Source organism: Atheta coriaria, unplaced genomic scaffold (assembly GCF_025399875.1).
Source record: "Atheta coriaria isolate IRGN ID8LTWV9N9 unplaced genomic scaffold, Caltech_Dcor_3.1 hic_scaffold_10_pilon, whole genome shotgun sequence".
NCBI classification, from domain to species: domain Eukaryota; kingdom Metazoa; phylum Arthropoda; class Insecta; order Coleoptera; family Staphylinidae; genus Dalotia; species Dalotia coriaria.
The window spans coordinates 7,003,041-7,023,785 of NW_027045452.1; the positions used below are offsets into that span (position 1 = coordinate 7,003,041).

The 20,745-nt window shown below is 35.9% G+C and overlaps 3 protein-coding genes across 7 annotated transcripts; all 3 read right to left on the reverse strand.

The window, feature by feature from the left end:
• Positions 1-3,076: 3,076 nt before the first annotated feature.
• Positions 3,077-6,337, reverse strand: LOC135800471 (protein ovarian tumor locus-like). Of its 2 annotated transcripts, none has more exons than XM_065313713.1 (9): positions 6,082-6,337; positions 5,748-5,935; positions 5,526-5,680; positions 5,090-5,458; positions 4,765-4,987; positions 4,519-4,708; positions 4,216-4,456; positions 3,928-4,154; positions 3,077-3,856 (listed from the first exon to the last, which is right to left on the reverse strand). In XM_065313713.1, the coding sequence occupies exons 1-9, from the start codon at positions 6,205-6,207 to the stop codon at positions 3,557-3,559; spliced, it is 2,019 nt and encodes a 672-aa protein (XP_065169785.1). In that variant the 5' UTR covers positions 6,208-6,337; the 3' UTR covers positions 3,077-3,556. The 2 variants fall into 2 exon arrangements, with proteins under 2 accessions (XP_065169785.1, XP_065169784.1); XM_065313712.1 differs by having other exon boundaries at positions 4,765-4,999.
• Positions 6,338-6,559: 222 nt separating this feature from the next.
• On the reverse strand, positions 6,560-15,627 carry cib (thymosin beta cib). Of its 4 annotated transcripts, XM_065314623.1 has the most exons (6): positions 15,439-15,626; positions 9,619-9,754; positions 8,774-8,887; positions 7,933-8,046; positions 7,615-7,728; positions 6,560-7,496 (listed from the first exon to the last, which is right to left on the reverse strand). In XM_065314623.1, exons 2-6 carry the CDS (start codon positions 9,752-9,754, stop codon positions 7,357-7,359), a joined length of 618 nt encoding a protein of 205 aa, XP_065170695.1. In that variant the 5' UTR covers positions 15,439-15,626; the 3' UTR covers positions 6,560-7,356. The 4 variants fall into 4 exon arrangements, with proteins under 4 accessions (XP_065170695.1, XP_065170697.1, XP_065170696.1 ...); XM_065314625.1 differs by lacking the exon at positions 7,615-7,728 and having other exon boundaries at positions 15,439-15,627; XM_065314624.1 differs by lacking the exon at positions 8,774-8,887 and having other exon boundaries at positions 15,439-15,617.
• Positions 15,628-17,052: 1,425 nt separating this feature from the next.
• Positions 17,053-20,563, reverse strand: LOC135800826 (uncharacterized). Its single transcript, XM_065314156.1, has 4 exons — positions 20,200-20,563; positions 19,562-19,726; positions 18,792-18,873; positions 17,053-18,371 (listed from the first exon to the last, which is right to left on the reverse strand). Exons 1-4 carry the CDS (start codon positions 20,237-20,239, stop codon positions 17,663-17,665), a joined length of 996 nt encoding a protein of 331 aa, XP_065170228.1. The 5' UTR covers positions 20,240-20,563; the 3' UTR covers positions 17,053-17,662.
• Between the last annotated feature and the right edge of the window lie 182 nt (positions 20,564-20,745).

Consider the following 20,745-nt stretch of genomic DNA (forward strand, 5'->3'; position numbering starts at 1 on the left):
TCGGTGAGTTGTTTGTATTGGCGGTGCACTTTTGACTGCCAGACAAGACAAAATAAATTTGCGTTGAGGCGAAGGTAAACGTATACTATTGAAACTAAATGCAATACAATGATAAACAAACATACATGCTAAATTCGACACTATGAAATCCATAAATACAAACTTCAATTCGCGAATATTAGTGAAAATTTTTAACACAATTAAAATTAATGATAACTAATTTGATCGAAGCAACGAAGAAACGGGGAATAATAAAATAAATGTAATATGTTTCAAAAGATTTCAAAAATTATTCAGTCATAAATCAATTGTCATTCAATAAATTAGGCTTCATTATTTTAATACTCGACTGTTGCGGTATTTAATACGAATAAAACTATGTAACTACCAAGAAACAAACGCACTGATAAAAATACGGCGGAGCTTGTTGCCGGACGAGCTCACACGGACAAGAGTGTACTCACTACTACATACAAGCAGATAACCGATTGCAACAAAACATGTTTGAACATGTTCCGTGCCGAATTAATCTTAATTTTATATGATAATTAATCAAATCTTAAAGATATATTTAAATTAAATGCATGCTAAGCCTAAGCTCTCATTTATGTTAAAAACAATTATTCAATAATTATATGAATTTACAAATTGCAAAATTACATTAAATCAATTAATTAACAACTGTTTATAATTGATTTAAATTAAATCAAATTGGTCTATTCTTGCGTTTGCACGATATTGTGTTTTCGACTTGATTTTGCTCTTTTTTCACGATAATCAATATGAAAATATTAAATAAAGGGGTAAAACGACCGTTCAGCAAATACCCGATTTCCGAATTATCCGTCGGCAAGTATTCGTCGCCGTACCAAAGTATGGTGTCATTGAAGCGGGATCCATTGTCAATAAAATACAAAATACTTAACATGAATTACCTGCGATTTTACTAATGTAATTAAAATTTTTGGTCATCAGAATGCGAGTACGCATAATGTGCACCATCACATCACACACTAAATAACACCGATTGATTGAATATATACACAATTCACGAAATTTAAAACGGCAAGGAACGTCGCGCGCGGCGAGATGCGCTCGCGTACCCACCGGCGATAAGACTGGAATGTAAGAAACGTAAACAACGCGCTGGCCACCTCTAACAACCAGCGCGCGCAGGCAGGTACCGCACAATAGCACGCAGAAATGCCTCGAAGTATGTGCTAGGCATCACTCGAGAAATGTCACAAAAATGTTGTTTAAACACAAATACTGATAAGCGCATCGCGTATTTGCAGCACTAGAATATTCGATTTTTACTACATTCATTGGAACAAAGTATTTAGGCCTGTTACAGTACAATTTTTAATATTTTAAGGAAAGTAATTGAAATATGTCTTAATCTGAAAAATTGTTTAAACATATTAAATCCCAAAATGACAGACTTTTAGTTAAAAAGAGGGAAGCCGTAGAAGTGACTCGCATTCAGGGCACCGTACAAGGGTAGCGGTAGAAGTGACTCATGTTCAGGGCACCGTACGTTGGTGAATGTATAACTGACTCTCATTCGCCTATTTTTTTAAAAATTATTTTTTAATCTCTTCGATTTTCAATTTTAACTGGCTTATTTTCTAGAGAATTTTTTCGTAGATTAGGAGTTTGAAATCCGGCTTTGTCTATCACTGTAACATTGAAATGAAAGTAAATATAACTTTACTGACATTTAAACATGTTTTATAAAATGTAAAATACGCTTTACACACTTCGTGTGTAAAAAAGTACAAAAAAGTACATCCTATACGACAATTAATAAATCAAGCAAAAATTCGACCAGATTAACTGCAATAAATATGAAATTTTAAATAAATCTAAAAATAAATAAATATTTGTAAGAATTAACCATGAAATCATATTACATGATGTCAAAAGTGCGATTGCAAGTATAAACTTATATGGAGACAATTCGACTTACGCCAGACAAGATAAAATAAACTTGCTTTATACAAACGCAGGTAAATTTGTATTATTGAAGCTAAACCCAATTCAATGATAAACAAACGTACCTACATGCTGAATTCTGCAATATGAAATCAATAAATACAAACTTCAATTCACGAATATTTTTAACACAATTTAAATTAATGTATACTAATTTCACCGAAATTAAAACATGTTAAAACATGGCAAAATAAAAAAAATTTCAATATGTTTCAAGCAGATTTTAAAAATCATTCAATCGGAAATTGTGGTTACTTTATAAATCAGGCTTCATTATATTAATAATCGAATGTGTTGATTTTTAATACGAATAAAACTATGTACTAAGAAACAACTTTTTTAATAATTAAATTTAGTTAGTATTTTCATAACATATAATTTATATCTGCTAAAAAGAAAATAATAAATATAAATAGTCCCTTTGCTTCAGATATACTGTTTATGAAGAATGTTTTTGCACGACATTTAAATTAGTTTTCGACTCGGTTTTGCTCTTTTTTCACGATAATCAAAATATTAAATAATGCGTGAAAACGATCGTTTGCAACTACCCGATCTCCGAGTTGTCCGTCGGCAAATGTCCGTCACGTTATAGTCAAGTACCGAATATGGTGACACGAAATATGGATCCGTCGGCAAGAAAAAAAACAAAATACTAAACAAAGATTACCTGTGATTTTATTTCGGGTAATGTAATTAAACTTGTTGGTCATCTGAATAGGAGGACACATAATGAACACCATCACATCACTCAGTAGATAACACCGATTTTTGATTGAATATATGTACACAATTCCCGAAATTAAAAACGGCAAGGAAAGTCGCGTTCGGCGAGATGCGCTCGCCTACCCACCGGCGATAAGACTGGAATGTAAGAAGTAAGAACGTAAACAACGCGCTAGCCACCTCTAAAAAACCGGCGCGCAACAGGTACCGCAAGAATAGCACGCAGAAATGCCGCTAAGTATGTGTGTGCTAGGCATCACTCCAGAAAGTTGTTTATACACAAATACTGATAAGCCCATCGCGCCGTATACATTTGCAGTACTAGAATATTTTAATTTTACTGCATATACCAATGTTTAGTAGTCAATTATTTATTATTCATCTAGTTAATTCTTTGGCAATAGTTCAACAATATAAAAAGTAATAATAATAACTGGCTTTTGAGTGTCAGCCAAACAAAAAAGTACATTCGATACGACAATTAATATCCAACTCAAGTAGAAATTCGAACAGTTTAAATGAAATAAATATGGAATTCTAAATAAATCTAAGGATAAATAAATATTTGCAAGAATTAACTATGAAAACATATTACATGATGTCAAAAGTGCGATCGCAAGTATAAAACAGCTGCTTGTGGAGACAATCCGACTAATGACAACGCATAACCCATTAAATCTCTTCAGATAATCAACAAGTATTTAACAACAATTAACTAATAATGAAATATTAACTTTAACCATCAATTTTATCTACTTAAACCTACTTGCACGTAAATTGAGATCAGGTAACCAAAGGTTGGTTATGTTGAGATCCTATAAATTTTAAATTGCTATTATTGCGCCACGGGGGCAGGCGATGTTGGCGTTACATTGATAGTGGGAAAAATAAAACCTTGTGAATTTACAGGCGGTGCTTGATACCAGGTGGGTTGTGTAGGCGTAGGCGGAAACATGAACGGACTTGGTGGAGGATAATAAGAGCAAGGCATTTCAATCGCAGGGCTGTACATGGTCACGTGTGATACGTGAGGAAGCGGCGATGGCGTCGGTATAATCTCGGTGGTTGTTGGAGCGATTATCACCGGCGTGCCGATTGTGGACTGATAAACTGGTTGTGGATGGAAAATTTCAAGCTGTAATAAGAAAACATGCTATATTAGCCTGAAATAAAATATATTTTATAAGCATAGATTATACTCTTTACCTGTGGACTATTCAAAGCAGTTTGATATCCTCGATTGTTCGGATAATAATTCGGAGAGTAGTTGCTGCCATCACTGAAGACATAGCTAAAACCATCTGGGGTGATAGGGATCTCAGTTTGGGGACTTTGCGCAATTTGGTTTTGTGTAGGTAATGGCGGCAGGAATTCACCATTTGGCCAGATGTTATATGCTTGGTATTCATTTGGATAATAAGTACCTTGGTGGTCTTTGGAATAATTTAAAATTTAAGTAAATTTAAAAAAAAACTTAAAAAATGTTATACTTACCATGATGATAGACATCCGGTGATGTTGGCACCATTGTATTGTAAGTGAAGACATTTTGAGTGACAGGTGGCGTTGGGGGCCATACAATCGTTTCGTTTCGTTGCCATCCATTTTCATACGTCACCTGGTTTGTTTCCGGAGGCGGTGCTGGTGAATTTTCAACCAATGGCATTGATACTGGAGCTTCGGCAATCTCCAATTTTGGCGTAAGAAGTTGTTGTGGTGGTTGCATTTGTTGATGCTAGGAATGAAACGCACAATATTAAAGCCCAAAGTAGCAAAATATAAAAAAAAATGAGTTACCAGAGGCGCTCCTTCAAAAGTATGCACATTCAGATTATTATTACTCTGATCAGATATGGACACTTCAATGGCAACCTCCGAAGTACTGCTACACTTCGAAATCGTTCGTTTTTTCTCGCGTCGTTTACGAAAACCTTTCCTTTCAGGCAATTCCAACTTCGGTATAGAGATTACAAGATGCTTAGAGAATCTAAATACAGGTAAACATTAAAAATTCCATAAAACAATAAATTACAGATGGCTGACCTGTATGGTAACGGCCACGGCTTGGCGTCAACTTCCGGTCGAAGATCACTTAACCTCACACGTCGTTTCTCACCCATTTTAGTAAGGAAAACAATAGCTGCGTTTTCGTTCTTTAAAATTTCTTGGATATAACAATGATTTTCACTACCGTGTTCGTTCAGAATACATCCTGATCCTTCAATAAGATTGTTATCACCGTAATACCAATCTCCAAGTCGCATTTCTATTAAAACAACTTTAACATTCGTAAAAATAATTTAAACGCAAAACATAAACACTTTATTACTTTAACAAAACACGTAATTAACTTTAATTTAAAACATACCTTTGCGCATCTCTGTCCAGGTATCATACTCAATGTTCCTGTAAATCGAAGGATCCAACGCTTTAGCCACTTTAAACGGAAAAGGCGCGAGATTTGTTTTGAGCATGTACTCATAGTCATTCAACTGTTGTTCTTTATTATCTGCACCTAGGCACTTTTTAAATTCAATTGTACCGTCATATCTGAGCACATTTTCGTTTTGCCTGTAGTAATCTCGTTTGGAACAGCGTTCTTTATTCCCGTTCACATCTTCGGTGTATCCTTTCCCGTTGTAGGTAAGCATTGGTTTGTGATACAACATTGTCTCAACAATTTCGACTATTTTGGGGATGTGGAAGACGTTTTCATATAGTACATTGTAGACAATTGCTATATAAACATTAAAAATCAATAAGAATTAATTAATTATTACTAATTTCAAAAAATCAATACTAACATTGACAAAATCCAGCATCCTGAATATAAGATTTATAGTACACAGCATCATAATGATCCTCACCCATATGACAAATAAATAAGTTCTCTTCAAACTCATTTCCAGTCAACTCTTTGATTTGCAAGTTAACACCATCAAAAAGTACAATTCCTTTACTAATAAAAGCATTGAAATAATCAATTATTAATACTAATTGAATTTAAAATATTTATTTAAACTTACTTGTAAGTTTTTGAAATCAAACTAATTTCGACCCGCCCACAAATAGCCATATGTTTCTCAAGTCGATTCATTCTCACTTCCCAATCCTCTTTACCAGAAATATACTTCGTAAATTCATTGTGATGAGCTCTACCGTACGCAATGCACTCCTTTCTTATCTTTTCGTGAAATAATTGACTAGAAAACAACTGAAAATCATACCGGGTTAGTTCAGTTAGTCCGTTAAAAGTCAAACTGACCGTTAAACTACAGTCATGACAAAAGTAATAAAACAAAGAAAGAACTATAATATATAACAATATTGAAGACTTTATTTAACGTGAATGAGACTTACTTGCTCGCTGATAGATCTAAACAAACACGTTTCGTCGTACGCAACGTTTTTTCTGTAGTATCCCAGCGTCTCCAGCCACTCATCCACAGGGCCAGGATTTCTTCCCTTGCGTGTGAATGGAGCCATCTCGTAGTCGAAACCAAATTACTTGTAGGTGTTAATAATCACAGTAATTACTAAGGCGCCCGCGCCCCTGATGAACGTGCAACGTGGTGAGCACGTTTCGCGAGAATTGTGCACGAAAACAACGCGCACGTGCTCTTCGCGAATGAGAATTTTTTACTCGCCGCAGCGAAGAGGATTCAAAGTTTGATAAGTTTTGTATTCGCGCATGCGCCCCCAATACTTCTTTCCACAAATAATTTTGTGTGCAGGGAGTTAACATAGGCAACCAATATTGCGTTTTAGTTTCGCATTAGTTTTAATTCTAACAGAGAAAATTATACTAAAACTGACTTATAACTAATTAAAACAGGAGTTTTACGCTTTGATACGTTTATTTTAAGCACCGTATTCATGCAAACTCATTAAATAATTCAATAAACATGTTATTTCATAGTATAATAGCTAATAAACGCATAGATTTCTTAAAATAAGTACAAACTATGTATATAAAAATGAAGTGCACTGAAACACTGAAAATAATCTGAACAAACAAACATCCGAAGCGCAAAACTCAAAACGAATCAGACCAAGCAGTTAGATAAGCATTTATTGCCGATTAAGTAAATAAGAAAGTAATCGCACGGTAAAGATTAGACGAGGATAGTGTTGACAAACGTAAAACATCCATACATTGCTAATACTGGATAAGAGAGTTAAAGTAAATTTCAAATTAAATGACATCAGCGCGACACTACAAATACGCATTTATCGACATTTAAGATATCAAGTTATATTCATATCAAAAGTGTAAAGCAATGTTTTCTAAGAAAATTCATTGGCATTTTGTTATCTCAAAGTATCAAAAAGTTGGTAGATTTCTATAAAATGCAAAATTTCTAGTATCAAAATCTCATCCTCCTTAAAATCCCTAAATTTTAGTTTTAAATAATGATGAATGGTAATTCTAATTGTTTTAAATGAGCGTTGTCATATGTTTTCGTTAGTTGACTCCTGGATTGTTTGATTTTGGACATTCGTTGATTCGTTTACATATTTTTCAATGATTTCCCCTGTATATGTAGTCGGTCTACATCTTTACATTTCCACCGATTTGGATTAATAATAAATGCAAGTATTGAAAATTAGAGAGAAATAGACGTGTGGAATGACTTAGGCGGTCTTCTCTTGGTCGATGACTTCTTTCGTCGGCAATGTGTTCTTCTCCTGAGTTTCGGTGTGCTTCAGCTGGTTGGTGTCGAAGTTTTCAATGCCAGAGATCAACTTTTGTTCTCTTTGCTCTTGTTTGATCACTAGAAACACATTCACAGTCAAAATCTAGACATTTTCACACTTATTTTGCACTAAATCAATAAAATAAGTTATATTATATTGGCTAAAGCTCTTTGTGCGCATGCCATACATAAATACCTTGAGGATCAGGCAGGATGACTTTTTCCTGCGTCTCAGCATGTCGCATCGTGGACTTATCGAAGTGCTCCACACCGTTTATCAGGTTCTGGTGGGTTTTTTCATGCTCCAACACTGTTGTCGTTTATATTTACAGCGTTCGAATCATGCAGCGCGCGCATTTTGTCGAGTGCATTTGATTGGCAAGCAAACGGTGGCAAATGCATAGAAAAAATAAAGAACACACATGAATAATCATGCGAATTAATAAACTCAAAGAAATTCAAAGCATATCAAGCGAGATTAAAACACACCAAAATGCAGTATACAAGTACAAACCTTCTTTGTCGGGCAGAGGGTTCTTCTCCTGCGTTTCGGTGTGCTTCAACTTGGTTGCATCAAAGGTCTCGATGCTGTCAATCATCGCTTTCTCTTTCTTCTCAGCGGCAACATCTAAAAATAATGAAAAACACATTAATTTATGCGTAAATAATTAAATTTCAAGTGTAGACACACAATTTTATACTTTTAATCGGTTTAATATTAAAATATCGATTGTTAGATGAAAATAAATTCCCATGCAAATTTATATTTATATTCTGTGGATGATAAACTTTCATGAGCTATTAAGTACGCAACCTGGCAGTTTCGAATTTAACAGTTCATGACTCAACCAGTCCGGATGACATTGTTCATTGTTAGTGGAGAGTAAAGTAAAAGCATTTCGCCGGCGAGACAATGCACGCACAAGCCACCATTAACGTTTCGGTGTGCCTACAATCGCATCGTTAGTCTGCGCCTCTCATAAGTCTAGTAATTTTCGTTTCATTACATTTCATCATTAAATTTAAATACTTTCCTTTCTCATACAACTATGTAGAGTATACACCGAGCATAATTTGAGAAAATGCTGTCATTACACACATAGTAAAAGTAAATGATGTGGTAAATATCCAAGTTCATTATAAATTGTTAAAAGTTTAATGATGCAGCCATGGAGTGAAAGTAACAACCTCACACAACACATCACTCCACACCTGATTATTGCAGTTTATTTGTTATGGAGGGTTAATCATTTAAATGATTAGGTAAATCGTTATTTTTTGGGTTTAAAAAATTAATAAATTGATGTTTTGCATTTTGATTAGCGCGCCCAATGAGTTTATACTCCTAGAACTACCTTGGGCATTGGGCAATACAATCTTCTCTTTTGTGTCGGTGCGTTTTAACGAGGATGGTTTGAAGTTTTCCACGCCAGCAATGAGCGCATTGTGTGTACGCTCCTGTTCTACATCTAAATACACAAACACATAAGAAAGAAAAAAGAAAAACACAAAATACACAAATTACAAATAGAATAAGATTATTTGCAATAAATTCTAATCAACGTAAAGATTAGCATAATTCATAGATTGAACTTAGCATAATATTTTCCTGCACTTGTTCGAGAAGCAAAGAGATCCGTCTCGCGTTCTATGCAAATTCAACATGCTCTACTTTTCATTACGTTAGTTGCGATTATTTCTTCCGATCCTTTTTTGTCTGCTGAACTAATTTACACCTCGATACACTTTTCTAGATTTTCAAGATTTCTACTCAAACTCAATTTAATATTTTATTCTACAGTAGCAGGTAAATGATTACACAAGAAGAAACATTTAAACATTTAAACATTAATCAATTCGCTGCATGTGTTACAAACACAATAAACGGCGGTTAAATGTTTCGTAATATCATAACTTTAATACCTATTGAAGAATCCAAGCGCAGTAATAACTACACAAAGATAATTAGAAATTCAATTGCTTGGAACAACGCTTGAAGAAAAGTTGATGTGTTAATCAGAAATCATATTTACAATTTGAATTGTTTAAGATTTAACGATTCGTCCTACATCTGAATATAATTTCGTAGGAATCAAAGACATAAATTTCACCAATTTGCAAGAAATTAATTTGATTGACTCCCACGTACAAAATTTTTAAAAATAATTTTAAATTAGATTTTTGATTGTGAAATATTTACCTTCGGCAGATGGAAGAATAATTTTCTCCATGGTGTCTGCGTTCTTCAAATTGTCGGTCTTGAAACCCTCCAGTTCAGTCTTGAAATCAACGGCGACGCGTGGCAAATCTTTCAAGGACGGCGCTGGGCAAGACATCTGCAAACAACATTATCACAAGATGAGCATAATTTCGCATCGAGTGCAATTCACACACAAAAAATATATGAGAATAGGAATGATTCAGGCGTAAATTTTGATTAATCACTCATTATTATTTGTCACATGGCCCCGAATTAATCATTTTGTAAACACAATCAGCTTTGTTTCATAAATTATTGATAAGGTAAATATTTTGGTGCGTTCGTTACAATCACAATGTTGCAGAGTTGAAATTCGTGGATGGCGCTTGTGGTATCTTAATTAGGTAATAATAGATTGGTCTGATGACCACGGACGCTAATTAGGTTTAAGTTTTACAGTTTCAAAGTTCCGGACGCTCGCGCGCGTTAGTTACTCTTCGTGGGCGCCGAGTTTAGCATCAGGCGAACGCGTAAACCACCCAACTCTATTGTTTTGTTCTTTATTTAATTATAGAGGTTAATTAAACAACGAAAAAATACAAATTAATGCGTGGACATTAGAAATATCTAAAAATATACTCAGAATTTAATTGTAGCTTGCTAAATAACTTAAATAACTCATCAATCCAATTAAAATTGTTAACAGGTTAAAATCACATCTGACACCTGTGGTAATTGAATCTGTTTTATATTATTATTCAAGAATAATATCGCAAAGTTCAAATGCGTTGGAGATGTTGAACTCAACCTTTTCTTCAAATGCAATCCCGATTTGAAAGTTTCTACTCGGAATTAAACTTTCAGCTGAAAGTTCGCAAACTTTCTGCAAACGCATTCATCAACCTGAATGTAGAATGTGAATCGCAAATTCTCGCCAAAAGTTTCAAAACACGCCGAGAAGAAGAAACTGCTTTGAATGAACATTACTCACAAGTACTTTTCCCTTTTTAAAGTTTCTCTTTCATTCCGCTACAAAACAATAACACTTTGCTATAAAACACCGAAATACCAACAAAAATTAATAAAACGTCTGCTTAAAACCTTTTGAAGTAAAGAAAGTAAAGAACACCCAAGTTATTGCTCCCGTTTATTGCACCCTGGATGGAAATAACTCGAAATATCTTAAAATGAGTATTTCCAAGGGAATGAAGGAATGCAGTTTGCAACGTGCGCGAAAGTGTCAGGCGAGTATGTGCACAGCAGCCATGTGTGCAAGGCGCCTGCGGTAAAAAACTTGTTTTCGTGCTGCTTCCACAACAAAATACGAAAGATGAAAAGTAACGAATAAAAATACGCTGATGCAGATGTGATGTGATCATCATCAGCTACCAAAGCAACCACAAAACAAATTTATGCAGGAAATAAAACCAAACATTGCAAATATTGTTTAAAATTGTAAAATATTTTGCTTATTGAAGGCGTGAGTTGAGTTTTACATACATGCAAAGAACCGTTAGGCCACTAATTAGTTACTCATACGTTAGTTTTCCGAAACAAACTAACGGCGCGCGCGAACAAACGACGCAACGGGCGTAATTACCGAAGCGTCTGTGTACAACAAACCGCAAGTGATAAGAAAACCGCGATTAGCGAACTCAACTAACTAAATATCGGACTTGAACACCATAAAACACTGCAAACTACAACGGTTCGTGGATATTATTTATAATTGTAGTTCAAGACCTCTTAATTTCCGAAAATTTTAGTCATCAACAAAAATATCATGTTGAATTTGTCGACAGACAATTTACACACAATTTAATTACGCTACACGATGTTGTTGGGCGGGGTATGTCTAGCATTAATGTGTAATATCCGCAATTAAATAATTATGGTATGTAATTCCGATATTAATTGCTATCACATGCATAAACGAAGAGTGAATTCCGACTAGCTTGCAATGCTAATGCATTATAGAGTATTTGTGCATCGCCGGCGACCGTCGACAACGAGTTGTGTGTTAAAGTCGGTTCAATGACTTCCTCCATGTTGAATCGTTCTTAATCGTACAAACAGAATGTTTTATAGTATAAAAATCGAGATTTTAAAAGCTACACATCCGTACAATTACAAAAAAATATTTTGCATCAGATTTATGAAAATAAGAGATCAATGATAAATAAACATGATATTTTTATCATCGATACAGATTGACATCAATCTGACTAATGCACCCGTAGGTACTTCAATGGTGATTCATCTAATATATCAGGTGATCATATATGTATTTATTAAATTTCAAAGTAAATAGAAAAAATATTAACTTAATTTTTAAATCAGTGTTCGTATTGATATTTATATGGCTGGTTTAATATTAGTCACGATTAACGGTAACTGTAAACGTAAAATCCAAACTCATGTGAGAATAAAAATAAAAAACCAACTCTGATAAAAGTAAAAACGAGTGCGTCGCATCATCGCATGACCGTATGAAATATAACAACTTTACTGGTCTACCAGCAGCAGCTCATGTCGCGGAATGAAATTAAATTAGTGAAAGTTGATTGAATCAGGATGGTGATGGTACAACATGGTGATGCACTCGTTGTTTTTTAAAATATGCAAATATATTGTATATATTTGTTACTATATCGTAGAAATTGATGTTTTAAAAGAACTTCACATCGTCTCTCGCATGCAGTGGTCCCGGGGCCGTTTGCTAATGCCATTTAAGGGCAATCACCGATCGTCCGATATTGCCATCGACGTCCGTGCGAAGGTAAACGAATGCATAATGCGTAATGCGAATGAATTTCAAATCGCGTCGAATCGAAACCATACCATGAGACGAAGTCGACCATATGTTCGTCAAATATTTTTCTGTTACACCGACTACTTACGTCAACTCAAACCAACTTAGTATTGTTACATGTTCCAACGATATAATCACATTTCTAATTGATTCACTCATGCCACATGGTCTTAATCATAAAAATATAACAAGAGTAGCGAATCAATGTTCTGATTTATTTGATTATTTGATCTGATTTACGCTGTCATATTGCTCCGATATTTTCACGAAAGTAAAAGAGAAATGTAATGCTATAAAAGGTAAAACTTGTTGTTAAGATGGATTAATATTAATAATTCGATAAAAATGTTTCACACTTTTTTGTCATTATTATCGATTGCAATGAGTCACACTCAAATGTTTACGAAAAAAGCATGCAATTAACATTTTTATGGAAGCGTATAATCAACATGTACCTACTACGTGAGCGAAGTTACACACAATTTGAACTATTCATGTTTCTACCAAATAAAAAACAAAAAATTCAAAAATTTACATTTAAAACGTTTTTTATAAAAATTTATTATTTCATTAATTACCTCCATGCATACGCTTACATAGTTAACCACCACGTTAAATTCTAAACTAGTCTCTTGGTATTTGCCTCTTCTGCTTGCGTTTCCTCTGCTTCAATAAACGCCGAATTAACGCTTCGTTTGTCTCGATAATTAAGCATCGCTTCTTTTATTCATTTTGTGGTTGAAACTTCTTCACGTCACGATGAATCACAATCAAACAAGTTCAACTGATTCAACGCGAATGGTAAACACGTTAAATTGCTTAGTCTATACGCAATCAAATTCGCAATTTTTAATTAATCTGCATTATTAATTAGAACACGAGTGTTTTGCATTTGTATCACGAAACAATGCTGGAAAGTTCAATTGTTGGCAGTGCCAGCAGCAAAACAATTTCATTTTTGCATTGTAATCAATCAATCAATCATTGAAATAATACAATTTTTGGTTGAACTAAGCAATAAATATGTTATTGAAATAAAATTTACAAAAAATACACTACAATACATCATGTTAACGCACCGTAAACTCGATGGCAACGCCCACGAATCACACGTACGAGTATATAATCGCATGGTCTACAGGTTCATGCACGACACTTTATTCATATTAACTTCGCGTGATACCACAGGTAGAAACAAAATTGAATGTTTTATGAAGGTATTCAAGCCTGCAGATATATTTTAGCCCCGCCCACCTAAGTCATCTGCAACACGTGCATGCATCTTAAGTGCACGCATGCGCAATAGCTCACACATCACACGACAAGTGAATAAATCGTTAATAGAATTTATTTGTTTACAGGAATTAAATATAGATAAATAGCGACTAGACAGTCCGTATTATATCTGGTTGATGGCTTTATCGTCTCAGTTCCCGAACGCACTCCATGGCCCCAGAAAACATTTCCATGAGTCATTCGTACTCTGCCGGCCCTCTCAAACAACTCATGCACATTCCCGGACAGTGATACTGTGACTTGCACGCAGAGAAAAACAGTTTTTCACGGAGATTTCTGATACATTCTTGGATACTGCAACACTTACTATTTCTTTTTATAGCTTGTAGTACTCATGTAGTACTCTTTTAGTACTACTCAATATATCTAAGTATTTGTGTGTTATGTCTGGTTTTCGGTCGACTGCAAAGTAGCAAATTCCAGCGCGTGAGTTTCGTGTAAACTGCGTAAAGCAAAGAAGAATGCGATTGGCTCTTGCTGTTTTCGCAAAGTGTAAAAACACGAAACGGCAATTGAGACTGTTGACACGTCGCATACGATACGTAGATATTCACGAGACACCCTTTCCCCCCCTATGCACATGTGTGACTTTGACTTTGTCTGCTCCTTGACTCCACTCGAGACACGCCTAATTTCATTCCCTATGTTGCACTTGGTAACAAAATTTTGCAAACAGTAACACATCAAAAAATACAATTTAAAATTTAAGCTCATAAGCTTGGTATATTTTATTTTACGCAGTATGTACCCACACAGAAGCAACGATAAACGGTGATATCACTTAAGTTAAGTCTGATGCATTGTTTTGATGTAGCTGTAACTGTAACAAAACACTACTGTTGTAAGCGATCCCGACTAGAGGATGCCTCACATTATCATTCAGGAATGTCATAAACACATTTTCAACTCAACAAAAAATATTTTCATTCATTTGATGACAATGTGGGCAAACAATTTGAAACTCACGCACCGAAACCTCGCCGATTTTGTGCGTCACATTGTCAAATCTAGGTTGCACGATTCTCAGGCAAAAACTCATTCAAAAGATTCGCAATGTTTCATTGTTCTCCTACTATTTTAATTTGAAAAAATATTTTTGTTTGAATTAAATTTTATATCAACTTGAACTTAACTCAAAGAAGCTCTTGAGTCAAGTGTTGGTCACACAATGCACTAATTTATATGCAGCACCTGTGCATGCTTCATGTTTCCGTTTCCTGTTGTGCTTTTCGTGCGTTTTTGCTTGATGCGCAATATTTTAGCAATTAATTAAATGCGATTCATTGATAAAGAAGCAACAATAACGGGATTGTATCCTTTTCTTTCTAGAAATAATGTGGGCGCAGCGATTGCCCCTCAACTTGACATTCCTATGAATTTCACGACCGGCGTGCAAAATAAACAAAAGTTATTGATTTTATTTTGCCCAGCTGCTGGTGCTGCTGCAAGCACTGCAGTTTGAGGGCAACTGCAACTGCGTCGCCTCTCCGGAGATAATCAAAAAGAAATATTTTTAGTGCACCATGAATGCGCGTATTTAAATATAGGTTGTATTAAGTGCCGCACCCCATATGCAATCGTTCGAAAAAACCGGATGGTACCATCCTTTACAGTTTACATCATGCAAACATTGTTTCAAAATATTTAAATACACATTTAATAAAAATATAAAAGATTTACTAAGGTTTTGAATTTTAAAATGGCGGACGTACCTTGAATTTGTTGTGTTTGTTTGGTTTAAAACAAATGAATCCTCACGAAATGGAATGCCGGCTTAGTGGTTGGCTTGTGTGTGTGTGAGGTAAGTCTTGTGAGAAGAGTGAGTTAACTGCGGATATATTCCGTGTGCGTTAGTTGACGGCGAACGACTGACTGTGCGAGTGTGCACGACTCGCGCAACCAGCAGGCTGAACGTAACCCCCGCTCGGTGCGGTTCGTTCGCCGCTCGGCTGGCATACGTGCCACGCGTACGCAGCTCGTGCAGACTTTCAGACATACTTACTCTTTCCCTCACACTTGATTTCCATAGTTTGTTTCTTTGTTGAGAGCTAGGGGATACGCAACGTAGGCCTTACGTGCCGAGGGAGTTGGTTGTCGGCGTGTCGGTCTTCCCATCGTCGGCGGCCGGCGAGTTTGCGAAGGACGTGAGTCATAGTCATCCACTCGGCCGCAACTGCAAATACAACCAATGCTACACGACTTACCAAAAAATTATTACTTCCAAATAGAAAAAACAAAAGCATCGCAAACCGTTGCCTAGCAACCAGTAAACAACCGATGTTTTTCTCTGACGTTGACTTGATCTAATAGTAGTTTGTTAAAACAAGTCAAGGGGATTGAAACGTGAATTCACGTATTGGATGCTAAAACCCAACCCGAAAAGGGATTGTGTATGCAAATGTGTTTGATTACGTGCGTATATCACGAGTGTTGTGCTCGACTGCGCGGAGGATTAATTTCATTAATTAAACGCAAAGCGGATGGATGAATGAATGGAATGGCTGCCGACATGCGCCATTTTGTTTGCATTATCCCATTCGATTGCCATTGTTTCGCGCAAGCAGGCGGACACGTGTACATCATCGTGAATAAAACCGAGAGGAAATCGATATTTCATGTGCACAAGTACTCTCTATGCTCTCGGTAATTCAATAACTCCATATAAAATTAACATTCGCAGTCCTAAACTTGAAATATTTCGATGCGCGTTCATGCACCTATGATTTAATTACCACAACATATTATACAACAGGTTACGCGAGCAATTAATACAAATCAGTGGTTAAAATTCAAACACATTCGATTTTTAGCTCGATTTTTCGTGTTTGAGCATCGTTTGAGCGTAATAATTGCGCGTGTTCTTCGGGACATTGAACTAATTAATGCAATTAATTCTAAACAACGCGTTAATTAATTTGATTTGCATTTTTGATGGGCAAATATTAATTTAATAGTTTCAAGTCACAAAATTATTTGGTGTAACAAAATAATTGGAATAATTTGAACAGTTGAGCAAATTTAAATATGCACGCGTAATTTAATACGTTTTTCAGAATTTTGTGACTTGAAATTACATAATTTAATATAAATTGTTAATTATTTCAAAATATTTTAAAATATTGCAATGAAATGTGAAGAATATTTGTAAAGTATTATAGGCAACCCGCACGTCAAGAAAATTTCACATTTTTCTACTTTCCTACCACGTGGCTAAACATGTTCCTCGTAATACAATCACAACAAAAATGTTAATTTAATGTGCAATGAATGGACTAGGATGAATATTTGAAAATCTACTGGATAAATATTTACAAAATGCGTCGAAATTTGTGTGAACCTAAGAATTATGTTTATTTTTACGAAAAATATATTAAATTGCACCTTTTTCTTTCGTTTATCTTTTTTAACTGACTTCTTTCTTACCATTTATTAATTCTCTTTGAATCTGCATTTTTAGTTGAAGTATCTTTTCGAAAATCAGTATTATAAATTCACAAGCGAAATTAAAATGTTTCGAAACAAAGTGTTAACAAATAAAAAGCATAAAATAATTCGAATATCCAGAAAATGAACACAAATTCCCTTCGAATCTTAGAAAACTGCAGTTATTGATCAACTCTAAACTTGATATTTAGACGACAAAACTACAAAGCTTTCATCAAAGCAAATAAAATAACTAATTACTGTCAGATGTAATCAGAACTATTTGAAATTAACTAGAGTGATTGTGACTTAGCTTTCCGTCGCTTGCTAATTTTTAAAATTAACAATTCAAAGTCCTGTATATATAAATGAAGTTCCTTAGAATGTACAAACTACGAAATCGTTGCATTTACATTTACAAACGAAAATAAATAACTTTTTCAATTGTTTCTTGTATGTACACCTATTAAACACTAACTAAAAATAGTTTTACCCCCAAAAATTCAACTCGATTCAACTCGTAAAAAGTTTGACGACATTCTTAACCTTGCAGTTGCACACCGGACACCGCTTGCAATTCCTCCAGACGCGCATCGCGCATTTATAGCAGCAACACATGTGCCCGATGCTGCCGTGCAGAAAAATGCCGTTCTTCGGCGCGGTCATACACATGATGCACATATCATCGCGAGTTGCGCGCTGTTCGAATTCCCGATCGAATGCCGCCGCCGCCTCCTCGGTGTGACGCTTTAAATTACTCGCGTTCAACACCAGCGGCTCGCTCTCCGCGCACGAAATACTAGCTTGACTCGCCTGGCTATCGGTCAATTCTTGACTGGATGACATCTTCACAGCGATACCGCTGACCTGACTACTGCTGCACTCGGGCTCGATGGGGATTAAATTATTCTTACTTGTTTCGTCCACGGTATCGATCTTGCAGCGCTTTTTCCGCCGCGATTCAGCGCGCTCATCCTCGTCGAAGATATCATCCGAGTCGCTCACATCATGAATCCTCGTCGAGCCGACATCACGCGTCGACTTGAGATGTTTCTGCGGGACGACAATGTCCTCAAAATTCAAGTTGGGGATGCGTGAGTTGGTCGTGCCTGGTTCGTGTGTGTTGCTAGTCGGTTTGTCCTTCAGCTCCTTGAGGCAACTCTGCAGCGTGTCCAGCTTGACGCGACGGCTTAGGTCTGGGTGGGAAGAAAGTTTTCCGCACCTACAATACAGTATAAAAGTGTTGAGTGCAAAGTGTTCCGGACGAGGTGTTTATACACATCAGCAAGTGCTGCATTAAGTGCAAATGGACGGAGAGGCAGATGATTGGGCAAGTCGCAAAAACTTGTGATCGAAACACAAAGTCTTGAGACGCTGAAGCTAAGTTTTGATTAATGTTGTCGCATACAGAACGAATATGTAATGGTTGTAAACGGTGAATAAAATACAGGATGTGCAATTGTTAAACGTGTGAGTCCCACAACTCACCCATGTGATTTACATGAATATAATTTCATTAAAAAAATAAATATCTAGTAGATTTCTTTGTAAATTTTTAATAAAAATTCACTAGATATTTATTTTGCAATGATGTAAGTTAATTTTGAAGCAAATTTTGTTTCGCATCTGAAATTTTACGCACCTTATAACAACCAATACATAGTGGAAAACCTTTGAACGTCTTCTTCGTCTTTTGCCATTGCCAACATTTCTGCCATTATCAAAACAAATATTAAGTTATTATCAAAACGAAACAGAAACCTGTGCGTGTTTACCTGGACTTTTGACGTATAAGTAAAGAAAAATTGTAAAAGTCTTACCATCCAATGCGAACCAGTTCACATTTTGATTGGATTACCAAACATAAACATTCTTCATAAGAAAGTATTGCTACTTTTAACAACAAAGAGTTCCCTATGATGCCTACATACGTCAACCTTTTGCACTTTACTTTCCGTCATGTTAATTCACTTGTTTTTTTGTTCTACTCAAGTCCAGACAATCAAGTTCATGTGACACACAATGGAAGTGGATGCTGAGTTTCATGTTAATTGAATTGCGGTAGAAAGCACGTACAATAAAAAAATTTAATAAAATATTGCGCAATATTGAAAATTCAAACATGTTCGTTCATGTTCAGATAAGTTCTGAAAAACCGCATGAATCATACTACTATAATCCGCTTAAAAGGGCTTGAGAGGGAGGAATTCTTGGAAGGTTCGATGGAAGGTTTAAGAAAACAGGTGCTTCCTGTTTGATTTGATGCCTCACATCTGCTATCCCCCACTATACGAAGGGCTATAATAAAATATAACCTATGCGTGAAAATCGCCTCTTGAAATCTTCTCGCGTCAACGTGTGTGCAATGTTGGCTGCGGACGATCGAGAGGTGTGTGAAATTATGTGTCCTACCAGTTTCTTTATCCTGTATGCTGTACACGCTCTCGGTGTCGTCTTGTGAGTCCAGGGAACTCTCCGACTCCAAGCGGAAATAGACGCTGACACGCGGACGTTTCGACTCGAGCGTTTGCCCGATCGTTTCTTCTTCGGATATTCTACGTTTTCTTCTTTCTAATCCTGTAATTTAATATTCGAAGTTAACACCAGGGGAATAAACAACTTTTGTTTTTGACGCGCGCAGTAAAGATGGATTCAAATCTGCGGTCACGGCGCGCATGCGTATAGCGTACATCAATGAAGTCGCACTTGTGCATGGAATACTTTTACTTTATTGCTTACACAGCGATTTGTGGACTTAATAAACATTCAATATAGTGATTGTATTTTAAAATTATTCCTACTTGAACAGAAATATTTTCAGACATGCGCAACAAGTGATTATAACGGATGCAAACGACTTTGTTCAAAGATAACGGCCGGTTTTAAAATAAACAAAGATATAAGCCTACTAGATATAAACATAAAAATTATTTTCTTTAGTTTTACTGCAATTCAAAGCAGATGCTTTGCTGCACTAGTCGACTACAACCTAATTACAATATCTACATGCCCATATGCCGCTTGGCTTTTAATGGCCTTCCGAAACTTACCTCGTTCCATGGCGGATGGATACACACTAATTTCGTTCATAATAATCGAAGAAATCACGCGCACTACTGGAAAACTTCACTGTTCCAACAACTACGCTCTTAAAAACGTAAAAACAATCAGAATAGTGACACCGCCTAGGAATAGATAGCGTGCTGACGCCGCACACTACCGCGCGAATTGGCTACACGTACGCACACCGACACCGCACACACCCGCAGCGCTCTGAGCATGCAGCGACTTGCTCAGTTTGCTGATGACGCGCCGCTACGTAGAACGAGCAAGGTTGGTGTGTAGATTGCTTGTAGTGGTGGTGTAGCGAGCTGCGTGCGGCGTGTGCGGGTCGCAACTGACGACGGAAGTATGCGCCGCCATTGGCACGCTGTATATTCGGTAAACGTCGGGCGTCATCGCCAGTAAAGAATGCTACAAGTGTCATATCGACTCGTTTTTAAACCTGCAAGCTGAAACAATGTAAAAATTAATGCTTTCTTGTTTAATTTATTAAAAATATTATATGTATTGGTATTAAAGTGTTTTTAAGTTTA